Source organism: Sus scrofa, chromosome 3, assembly GCF_000003025.6.
Source record: "Sus scrofa isolate TJ Tabasco breed Duroc chromosome 3, Sscrofa11.1, whole genome shotgun sequence".
Lineage (NCBI taxonomy): Eukaryota > Metazoa > Chordata > Mammalia > Artiodactyla > Suidae > Sus > Sus scrofa.
In genome coordinates this window covers 33,935,068-33,947,300 of record NC_010445.4, presented here as the reverse complement: position 1 = coordinate 33,947,300, position 12,233 = coordinate 33,935,068, and the positions used below count along the sequence as shown (strand labels likewise).

Below are 12,233 nucleotides of genomic sequence, written 5' to 3'. Positions count from 1 at the left end.
AAACCCAGAGCAGCTGGGAGAGGGGGCAGCTTACTCTGGAAAGGTGACCTGGATGGAGGGGCACCAACCGCATCCGCCTCCCCAGGCTCACCTCCTGGCCGTCCAGAGCGAGACTTGCAGCTCTAGGAGGGCTCGGCAGACGTCAGACAGGACTGATTTGCATGTGCAGGTGGCTGCTGTTTGTAGCTTGGATGGTCCATGTTTCCTTGGTCGGGGGAGTCCCCACTGCATCCACTGGTCTGTAGGCTGAGCGTCTGATGAAGCCTGTCCCTTCCTTCGTGGGCGATGCCAGAGCAGCCTCTGCTTCCCACCAATAGCTCCCCACCCCCGCACCACTACAGTCAGCTGCCTGGGGCCTTTCCCTCGAGACTCCCCCAGTAGGTCTCCTCGCCTCCTCTGCTGTCCCTCTGCCCAGTGCCTCAAACCTGTTTATTTCCCATTAAGATGAGGCCTGAAGGTAGGCAGATGACTCATTTTGGGGGGGCAGTTCATCATTCAGAGATGCTTTGGCCTCTGAAGGCATTTAGGATCCAAGATTTACAAACCCCTGTCTCTATTTCATGTTGGAGTGAAAGGGATAAGTTATCCGGGACTCAAATCCTGGCAGCATCCTATAGACAGTCCCTTCCAGGCTAACTCCCACACTGTCCCCCCAGCAGCTCAAAGCCCCCTCAGGTCACATCCCCTGCTGCCAGTACATATATCGGGGGAGTAGTAGGGAGGGGAGAAGAGGTCAAAAGCGGCTGTTAAAAAAGCAGATGTTCTGGAGTTCCCATCGTGGCTCAGTGGTTAACAACTCCGACTAGGAACCATGAGGTTGCAGGTTCGATCCCTGGCCTTGCTCAGTGGGTTAAGGATCCGATGTTGCCGTGAGCTGTGGTATGGGTCACAGATGTGGCTCAGATCCCACGTTGCTGTGGCTGTGGCTGTGGCCAGCGGCTGTAGCTTTGATTGGACCCCTAGCCTGGGAACCTCCGTATGCCGCAGGTGTGGTCCTAGAAAAGACAAAAAAATAAAATAAAAAAATAAAAAATAAAAAGCAGACATTCTAAGAAGTTCTCTCTCTGGCCAGCTTTTCTCCCTTATCTGTAGTCTTTGAGGTGATTTTTTTTTTTTTTAGGGCCACACCTGCAGCATATGGAGGTTCCCAGCCTAGGGGTCAAATCAGAGCTGCAGCCACCAGCCTACACCACAGCCACAGCAACTTGGGATCCAAGCCAAGTCTCAAACCTATCCTGCAGCTTATAGCAATGCTGGATCCTTAACCCACTGATCGAGGCCAGGGATTGAACCTGTATCCTCACAGACACTATGTCAGGTTCTTAACCTACCTGCTGAGCCACAGTAAGAACTCCCAGGGTGGTTTTTTTGTTTGTTTGTTTTGTTTTTGTTTTTGTCCTTTTTTTTTTTTTTTTTTTTTTTTTTTTTTTTTTTTTTGCTATTTCTTGGGCTGTTCCCACAGCATATGGAGGTTCCCAGGTTAGGGGTCTAATTGGAGCTGTAGCCACCGGCCTACGCCAGAGCCACAGCAACGCCAGATCCGAGCTGCATCTGCAGCCTACACTACAGCTCACAGCAACACCGGATCCTTAACCCACTGAGTAAGGCCAGGGATCAAACCCGCAACCTCATCGTTCCTAGTCGGATTCGTTAACCACTGAGCCACAACAGGAACTCCCCAGCGTGATTTTTTTAAACAAGGAATTATGGAGAATTTACTACACGTCTAGCATATATGTTGCTAAGTGCCTTAGATGTTATTTCACTTGATCCCCACAACAGTCCTGTAACATCAGATCTTTTAATATCCCTTCCGGTTTACCGAGGGAGAGCTGGGTTTCACGAAGTTGCAGGGTTTGCCCAGCTGTCCAGGGAGCCCAGGGATTTGAACGAGTGACTCTGCCCCCTAAGCTTACTTCTAGATCAGCAGCCTCCAGACAGCTGCCTGTACCTGGCAGCATGGGGGGCCCAGGCTTCAAAGGCCCAGGCGGAGTGTTCCCAGATCAGAGAAGCCAGCTCTGCTTGCATCTCTCCTTCTGAAGCCAGTAAGAAAAGCTGCAGCTGTGGCTTAAGAAGATTTCGCTGAAACTGCCTTATCTACTGAGGCAGAAAAGTCATAAACACCCAGGCGGTATGATAAAGAGTCTGAGCTGAAAGACCTTTGGCAAAGGTCATTTGGAAGAACCCCAAGAGTGTTCCTTCCCTGAGTAAGAGGTGCTTCCCAGCCTTGGTCCCAGCACATCTGGGAGTGGGGTGGGGGCTGGGGTGGGGTGGAGGGGGGCAGAGGAAGAACACGAACCACTTTCCCCCATCCCACCCCCACATCACTGCCCCAGCCCAGGCTCCCTGCAGCAGGCACAGTGCAACCACAAGGCTTTTCAAGTCTGTTCACTCTTTGATTCCATCAAGGAGAGTCTCCCCTGAGTGACACTGGGTCTTGAACATGTGTCTACACTTGCTTATCCCTTCTTATGGAGATCAGGCCCCAGGTTCAGAGACTTGGGCAGGCTTCTCACTCTAGCCATAGCCAAGTGTCCATTCCGGGTAAATCTCTATAAATTAAAAAGCGAATTGGGGCGTTCCTGTCATGGCTCAGCAGAAATGAATCTGACTAGGATCCATGAGGACGCGGGTTTGATCCCTGGCCTCGCTCAGTGGGTTGAGGATGTGGCATGGCCGTGAGCTGTGGTGTAGGTTGCAGACGCAGCTCGGATCTGGCGTTGCTGTGGCTGTGGTATAGGCTGGCAGCTGTAGCTCTGACTCAACCCCTAGCCTGGGAAGCTCCATATGCTGCCGGTGTGGCCCTAAAAGGACAAAAAAAAAAAAAAAAAAAGAGTGATTTGAGGAGTTCCCAATGTGGTACAACAGAATCGGTGGCATCTTGGGAGTGCTGTGATGCAGATCCCCGGCCCAGCACAGTGGGTTAGGTCACAACTGCGGCTCGGATCTGATCCTGGCTCAGGAACTCCGTATGCCTCAGGGCAGGGACAAGGGGGGGAGAAAAAGTGAATTTACTTAAAGAAAATAGGTACAAGGTATGTATAATTTTAAAAAGGCTTTATACTTGAAGACTGAGAGTTTTTCTCCAAAGGCTACTTCTTGCTCCAAGAGTCACTGATTAGTCTTTTTCTCATCTTTGGTTCTAGCCCATGTCCCTGGATCTTCACTCTTTCTTTCTTTCTTTCTTTCTTTCTTTCTTTCTTTCTTTCTTTCTTTCTTTCTTTCTTTTTTTTTCTTTTCTTTTCTTTTCTTTTTCTTTTTAGGGCTACAACCGTGGCATATGGAGGTTCCCAGGCTAGGGGTTAAGTCGGAGCTACAGCTGCCAGCCTACACCTCAGCCACAGCAAGGCAGGATCCGAACCGCATCTGCAACCCATCAATGCCAGATCCTTAACCCACTGAGTGAGGCCGGGGATTGAACCTGTGTCCTTGTGGATACTAGTCGGGCTCATTACCACTGAGCCACAGTAGGAACTCCCTGAATCTTCACTTGGTCACTCATGCAACTTACACCTGTTTGGATGAACACTTGGCCCCTGCCTTTGAGGGTCTTACGTCTGGTCTCCTGATTCCAACAAACGTGGCCTTCCTGCAGGAGCTGTTGCCAGGATTGGCAACAAGGAAGAGAGAGCCCCCTGCACACAGCAGATGCTCAGCAAATGGCAGTAAAGGCTCTGCTCCCAGGATTCTGGCTCCTGGGCCGTGCAGGTCTGTCTCACTCCTCCCCATTAATGATAAACGCTCCCGTTTATCAAGCATCTGCTGCGTGCAAGGGACTTTGTGTTCATCATTGCTGATCCTGGCAACAACCGATCTGGTATTGATGGGCTTTGGGGTTGCTTTCAAGCCTGGCGATGGTGGACACAGGTCTTTATAACATGCTGGGTAAATTCGTGGAAGAGCAATTGTGGAATCAAAGGGCCTCCAAAGCCTTGTCTCAAGACGACAGGCCCGGGCTGGACAGTAAACAAGGCGGAACTTGGAACAAGCCCACATTTGCAGGCAGCCTTGACCGGGCTGGTCAGAGTTCCCATCCTTCACTCCCTGACCCAACGCTTGTTGAGATTTGACTCAAATGGTGGGCACCGGATGGGAAGGCAAAGGCCACGTTTGCCATGTGTCACACCAGCCTGTGAATCCCTCTGGCCCTGGCCTGGGGTTTGCTTTAGCCTCCATTCACCATCTGTCTGATCCGTTGGGTCTCAAACCTGAGCATCGGAATCACCCGGAGAATTTATGGATGATTTCGGGGCCCTGCCCTGAGAGATTCAGAGTCAGGGCATCTGGGGCAGTCCCCAGGCGTGGGTCTTTGTGTGTGAAGAGAGTCACAAGGGTGGAAGGGAAGGGAGGGCACGATCTTTGGGGCGAGGAGCAGGGGGACCCCCCCCCCCGGCCTCGCCCCAGATACGAGGCTGGTCTCTAACCGTGTCTTCCTCTCCCCAGGTTACAGCCATCCTGCTCTCGTGAAACTCGTCCAACAGCCTCAGAATGTGGTGAGTCCTCGGATTGTGCAGAGGGTTTGTGGGGATTCAGAGGAAATAGTCCATCCATCCATCCATCCATCCATCCTCTAAATATTTACTGAGCACATACTATGCACTGGGCATCTGGATTGCCTGGACAAACGAAAACACAACGCCCTGCTCCCATGGAGGCAGTCAATTAACCATACACATAGGTAGGGAATTGCAACCATATTAAGTGCTGCAGAGCGAGGCAGGCAGCGCTGCATGGGCATAAAACAATGGTAACAATAATAATAGTGAATGATGAGTTCCCATCATGGCACAGTGGTTAACGAATCCGACTAGGAACCATGAGGTTGCGGGTTCAATCCCTGGCCTTGCTCAGTGAGTTAAGGAGCCTGCGTTGCCGTGAGCTAGGGTGTGGGTCTCAGACACGGCTCGGATCCTGCATTGCTGTGGCTCTGGCGTAGGCTGGCAGCTACAGCTCCGATGAGACCCCTAGCCCGGGAACCTCCATATGCCACGGGAGCAGCCCAAGAAAATAGCAAAAAGACAAAAAAAAAAAAAAAAAAAAGTGAATGAAATTTAGAAGCATAGCATGTATAAACACTGTACCCAGCACATCACAGATCGGATATTGCCAAGTCTACGAGGCAGCTGCTGTTGTCATCCCTGTTTTACAGATGAGGGAACAGAGGCACAGAGAGGCTATGTATTTGTCCACCGTCACACAGCCAGAGGCAGTGCTGGAAAGAGCCCACAGGGACTGGACTTCTCAGGGATGCAGGGGCTGAGGGTCAGGGAAGAGCAATGTTTGAGCTGAGATCTGAAGGCAGAGGGGTTAAAGGGGACAGGCCAGGGAGGGGTGGACCCGGCGGAGAGAGGAGAGTGGGAGCGAGAGGGGCAGCAGGACTGAGTAACAGAAGAGGACAGGGCAGCCAGAGCAGAGACCCAGGAAGGGCCCGAGGAGGGGCTGGAGTGACGACACTGGCTGTAACGCACATGCAGAGCCACGCATACATACTGAGTCCACTGCATATGACCCTGTGATTCTCAACGTTTCCCCTTTATCACTCCTTAAGGAGCTTTTTTTTTTTTTTTGTCATTTTGCTATTTCTTAGGCCGCTCCTGCAGCATATGGAGATTCCCAGGCTAGGGGTCTAATCGGAGCTGTAGCCGCCGGCCTACGCCAGAGCCACAGCAATGCGGGATCCGAGCCGCGTCTGCAACCTACACCACAGCTCACGGCAACGCCGGATCGTTAACCCACTGAGCAAGGGCAGGGACCGAACCCCAAACCTCATGGTTCCTAGTTGGATTCGTCAACCACTGCGCCACGACGGGAACTCCTTTTTTAGTCTTTTTATGGCCACGCCCGTGGCATATGGAAGTTCCCAGGCTAGGGGTCGATTTGGAGCTGCAGCCACTGGCCTACACCACAGCCACAGCCACAGCCACACAGGATCTGAGCTGTGCCTGCCACCTACAGCACAGCTCACGGCAACGCCGAATCCTTAACCCACTGAGCAAGGCCAGGGATCGAACCTGCACCCTCATGGATCCTAGTCAAATTCGTTTCTGCTGAGCCCCAACAGGAACAACAGGAACTCCAAGGAGCCTTTTGAGACATGGCTTTCCTAATTGTTCTTGCCCCTCTGATAATTTTAACACCACCCTGTGTGAGTTTCCTGTTGCTGCCGTCACAAACTGCCTCCAGCGTAGGGGTTTCAAACCACATATGGCGTCACATTGTTGTGGGTCAGGAGTCAGGCAAGTGCTCTGCCTTGGGGCTCACAAGGCTCGGGTCAGCTCTTAGCTGGAGGCTCTAGGAGAGGAGCTGCTTTGGGGCTCGTTCAGGTCAGAGTTCGTTTCACGTGGTCCCTCCATCGTCAAGGAGCCGTGGCTGGTCCGGTCCCTCTCCCTGTCTTCCTCCTCTGCCTGAACCCTTAGCAAAGAGTTCACGGGGCTGCACTAGGCCCGCTCGGAACATCCAGAACAGTCTCCTTTCTCAACTGAATAGGAAGCTTAACTACATGGGCAAAGTCTCCTTCGACGTGTTACATATTCACAGGCCCGGGATGGGGTGAGGGAGCCGTAATTGTGCCTCAACAACCTGCGATCCATAGTATGTGTGTCTATGATGCGGTGTATACCCCGACAACCTGTGCTGGAGAGACGGCTGTGATTTCTGCACTACCAGCGTAAGATGCTTCTCACCCTCCCTGACCTCCACTGATCCCCACAGTGTGCCCCCACCCGGCTCCTCTTCCCCCCGAGACCAAATGAGGTGACCACTCCCTGACTTCCGCAGGACATCAGTAGAATCACAGTGTATCCTCTTGATCACAGCTGGCTCATTTCACTCCAGACCCACCCGGAGATTGGTTGTTAGTGTGTGTAGCCCCAGACCATCCCTCCTCATGGCCTTAAGCATCCCAGGGTGTGGACACACAGCAGTTAACGCCCTACCTGCCGCCGATGGGCAGCTGGGTTGCGTCCGACGAAGGCCATTGCTGTGAACCTTCCAGCGTATCTTTCGGTGACACATTCTCACATCCCTCTGGGGTATTAGGCTGGAGCGGCCTCTCTGGCCGGAGTGAGCACACACAGTCAGAACCCACCAGACGGTTTCCCACACCGGGCATCGGATCTCTGCTCCCGCAGCAGTGTGAGAGCTCCCGCCGCCCCACAGCCTCCCAGGCGCCACGTGTCTTTAGGGGCTTTCATTTTTCTCAGAGCTGGACATGGTGTCCACACATTAGGAGAGAACGGGGGTGCGCTTTCCCTGTGGGTGTGTCTACCTGGGAGGGGCCTGGGGACACCTCTCGCCTCTGATCAGGTGGCACTTCGGGGGCTGCTCTCATGGGAGCCACGTCCTCCGGAGAGTGTCTGGCGAGGCCCGTTGGTGGCTCCACACGTGTGTTTACATTCAGAGCTGGGCTTTGTTTCGAAACGTTGTGCAGATCCCAGATGCCTCGGCAGTTGGTGCTGAAAAACTGTGTCAACAAACACGCCAGACACATTTGTGGTGTCAGCTGCCAGCGGAGGCAGAGTCGCCCCAACAGCACGTGACTTCCAGGCCCTGGGATTCTGGTTTCCGGGGGCCGGTCTGTCCCCACGGTCCCTGCCAGGAACCTGGATGCCACACCACCTCTTCCCTTCCCCCTCCCAGCGGGGACCAGTCCTAGCTCCCCCCTCCCACCTCTTCCGTGTGAATTTCTCCCAACAGCCCCTGTTCATCACCCCCTCCCACCACCACGTTCATTCTCACCTCCTCCAAACCGTCCCCCAAACTGCACAGTGCCTGGAACCCTCTCCCGGTACCTGCTGCCCTCACGATGCATCCTGGCTCCTCCACTTCAGGTGCAAAGCTCTTTGTGACCTGGCTCCTGCTTCTTCAGTCTCATCTTTTTGGCTTTTGTTTGCTTCCTGGTTGATGGAACCCCTGCTGTGTACTGGGCATGGTCCTTGGTGCTGGGTTCGGTGGCACCGTCACAGTCTAGATTACCGTCTAGAGCCATCTAGACCACAGTCTGCACCACAGACTAGACCCATCTAGGTCACTGTCTAGACCACAGTCTGGATCAAGTTCCAGATGGCCGTCTGCACTGACTTTGTTCTGCAGAGGGCTAGGTGTGGGGCAAGGTGACTGACACAGCCTGAGAGAGTAACGGTTGACTGCCACGAGCTAGGCAGGGTACAGCTGGGGGATCCGGCAGGACAGCCATTGGTTGATGTCTTGGGCCTTCCAGATTCTCAGCAGGAGATGCTCTCAGATGGTGGTTGTGGTATTTTACCTGTGCTGGGCAGGCTTCTGCCAATCATCAAAGTCCTGAGAGGGATTTATCAGCCCTTTTGTAGCCCAACCACATCATCCCTGTGCCGTGTCACCCGTATCCAGTATCGGGGTTCCAGTGAGAACCTGTGTCACCAGGGTCACCTCATCACATTGCCCACAGGTTATGCAATAGTTATTGGGCGTTGGATTCGCACGGTCATTACAATGAATGATGAGCGCCGTCTGGCGTCAGCGTGTCCTCCTGCAGGATTGTCCTTTAAGACTGAGCTCCTGCCTCCTCTGTATGCTGTCGCTGGCTCCTTACGAGCGCTCAGGAAGGGATCCTCATTTTCAAAGATAAGGACCCCGAAGGCCAGAGAGGTTAGATGACTTCCCTCAGGTTGCACAGCCCCTTAAAACCAAAGCCCGTTCTCTTCCTGCTGCACTTTACAGCTGCCGAGTCTGATGGTGAGGACTCGAGAAACCTGTCCCCAATTAATTCTGCTACCCAGTGTCCCAAATAGCTTCTGTTCTCAATGTCACGCTTTGCCAAACAGGAACACCACCCCCACCTCTTCCCAGGCCCAGATAGGCAGTCACATTGCCAGCCCGGCCATCCCCTCCGTGAGCCGCTTCCCCCGCTACCTAGGATGGCAGTTTGCCTCCACTCTCATCTCATGATGGGCTTGATTCCTTCAGAGTCACATTAACAGCTTGAAGGCAAAACAGGAGGCCCCTCAGGGCCCCCACAGGCCATCCAAGTTCTCCAGGCTGTGCCAAGCACACTCATGTCCAGCAGTCACATTTTTGGGTTGAGGCCGCCTGCAGGGTCTGGCAAAGGATGGAATCTGAAGTCTGCAAACCTGGGTTTGAGTCATAGTTCTGTTTCTTTCTGTCTGTGTGGCTTGGGGGAGGTTGCTCGACCTCTCTGGTCCTCAGTTTCCCAAGCTCTATAGTGAAAAGTGTGAACTCCCCCCACTGTTTATCCTAGACCCACATGCCTGGCCCTGAAACAGAAATAGCAACAAAGGTATAAACCTGCCCTGCTGCCTGGCGGTCCAAACCAGATCCCAGAGCCTCCAGGAGGATGAGTGCTGGGGCCTCCCTGTCCTGGGCTTTCCTCCTACTGGCGATGCCGCTGCTTGGATTTGCCCTGAGTTCATTACACATGTGAGTCTGCAGAGGGGGGCTGCCTGAGAAGTTCCCAGATCTCAGGCTCCATTCATACACTTCTATTTTTTTTTTTTTTTAAGGGCTGCACCTGCAGCATATGAAAGTTCCCAGACTAGGGGTTCAATGGGAGCTGCAGCTGCTGGCCTACACCACAGCCACAGCAACGCCAGATCTGAACTACATCTGCAACCTACACCTTACCTTGCAGCAACGCCAGATCCTTAACCTGCTGAGCGAGGCCAGGGATCGAACCCTCACCTCATGAATACTAATTGGGTTCATTTCCACTGAGCAGCCACAGCGGGAACTCCTATCCTCCTCTACATTTTATTTTTTATTTTTATTTTTTTTTTCCGTCTTTTTGCCTTTTCTAGGGCCGCTTCCCGCGGCATATGGAGGTTCCCAGGCTAGGGGTCTAACCGGAGCTTTAGTGGCCAGCCTATGCCAGAGCCACAGCAACTCGGGATCCAAGCCACGTCTGCGACCTATACCACAGCTCACGGCAACGCCGGATCCTTAACCTACTAAGCAAGGCCAGGGATCAAACCCGAAACCTCGTGATTCCTAGTCAGATTCCTTAACCACTGCGCCATGACGGGAACTCCCTCCTCTACGTTTTAAATCAGTGTTTGTGTTTTCTTTTAGACCAGTTTCAGATTTCCAAGTTGTAAAGATCATTCCCATCTACCTTTCCCCCAGTTTCCCCAGGGTTAACACCTCTCCCCTCATAGTACCCTTATTAGAGCTAAGAAGTGGAGTTCCCGTCATGGCGCAGCCGAAACCAATCCAACTAGGAACCATGAGGTTGCGGGTTCAATCCCTGGCCTCGCCCAGTGGGTTATGGATCCGGCATTGCTGTGAACTGTGGTGTAGGTTGCAGATGCGGCTTGGATCCTGCGTTGCTGTGGCTGTGGCGTAGACTGACAGCTACAGCTCCGATTGGACCCCTAGCCTGGGAACCTCCACATTCCACGGGTGCAGCTCTAAAAAGACAAAAAAAAAAAAAAAAAAAAAACCTAAGAAGTTAACACAGGTGTATTACGAGGAGTTCCCTGGTGGTTAGGACTTGGCACTTTCACCGCTGTGGCCCAGGTTTAATCCCTGGTCTGGGAACTGAGATCCCATATCAGGCCACTGCATGCCATGGTGCAAAAATAAAAAAAGTAATGGTGCTTTATGAACTGCAGACTTTATTCAGACTTTTTTTGCGACTGGTGTCCATGCTTTGGTCCCCAGGACACAATCTGGGATGCCACATTCCATTTAGTACAATCCCGTGTTCTAACCCAAACCCCCTTCCGGGTGACCTCATTGCTTGTCCATTGCACAGACTCTTCCCCATCCTGCCAGGGGGCACCGGCTGGACCCTGAGGGACGGACGGCTTTATTCTTATCCCCACATGCATTCCTATTTGTGTTTTTTCTATAATAGTGGGCACGTGTCATTACACATTTATCAAAACCCATAAAAGGAGTGTTCCCATCGTGGCACAGCAGAAACAAATCGGACTAGGAACCATGAGGAGACAGATTCCATCCCTGGCCTCCCTCAGTGGGTGAAGGATCCAGCGTCGCCGTGAGCTGTGGTGTAGGTTGAAGATGCAGCTCGGACCTGGTGTTGCTGTGGCTGTGCTGTAGGCCAGCAGCTGGAGCCCCGACTCAACCCCTAGCCTGGGGACCTTCATAAGCGGCCCTTAAAAAAAAAAAAAAAGAAAAAAAAATCCATAGAAGGTACAACACTGAGAGTCAATCCTGATGTAAAATTGTAACCTTTCTCACAACATTTTACCAGCCGTGTAACATCACCTTCGGTTAACTGTGCTTTCATTTACTCAACCTGAGACTGACATTTATTTTTTTTTAATTTTTTTCTTACTCAATGAATTTATTACATTTATAGTTGTACAAGGATCATTGCAATCCAATTTTATAGGATTTCCATCCCACACACCCAGCGCATCCCCCCACCCCCAAACTGTCTCCTTTGGAAACCATTAAGTTTTTCAAACTCTGAGTCAGTATCTGTTCTGCAAAGTTCCGTCTGTCCTTTTTTCAGATTCCACATGTCAGTGAAAGCATTTGATGTTGGTGTCTCATTGTCTGACTGACTTCACTTAGCATGATAGTTTCTAGGTCCATCCATGTTGCTAAAAATGCCGAAATTTCATTCCTTTTAATGGCTGAGTCATATTCCACTGTGTATATGTACCACATCTTCTTGATCCACTCCTCTGTCGATGGACATTTAAGTTGTCTCCAAGTCTTGGCTATTGCAAATAGTGCTGCAATGAACATCGGAGTACATGTGTCTTTTCAAGTTGTGGTTTTCTCTGGATAGATGCCCAGGAGTGGGATTGCTGGGTCAAATGGTAGTTCTAGTTTTAGTTTTCTGAGGAATCTCCATACTGTTTTCCACAGTGGTTGCACCAATTTACAATCCCACCAACAGTGTGATAGGGTTCCTTTTTCTCCACACCCTCTCCAGCACTTATTGTTTGGAGACTTTTGGATGATGGCCATTCTGGCTGGTGTAAGGTGGTACCTCATCGTGGTTTTGATTTGCATTTCTCTAATAATGACTGACGATGAACATCTTTTCATGTGTTTTTTGGCCGTTTGTATGTCTTCTTTGGAGAGTTGTCTGTTTAGATCTTCTGCCCATTTTTCTATGGGGTTGTTTGTTTTTTTGGTATGGAGCTGAAGAAGGTGTTTATAAATTTTGGAGATTAACCCCTTGTCAGTCAATTCATTAGCAAAGGTTTTCCCCCATTCTGTGGGTTGTCTTTTTGTTTTGTTTAGGGTTTCCTTTGCTGTGC

The 12,233-nt window shown here is 51.7% G+C and overlaps 1 protein-coding gene across 1 annotated transcript in view; it reads left to right on the top strand.

Annotated features, from left to right (window-relative positions):
- ABAT (4-aminobutyrate aminotransferase) overlaps positions 1-12,233 on the top strand; it is a gene marked incomplete at its 5' end in the record, with an annotated part of 47,737 nt that overhangs the window by 13,504 nt on the left and 22,000 nt on the right. The window contains 1 exon segment of the mRNA NM_214263.1: positions 4,444-4,493. Coding sequence (NP_999428.1) covers positions 4,444-4,493 — 50 coding nt within the window.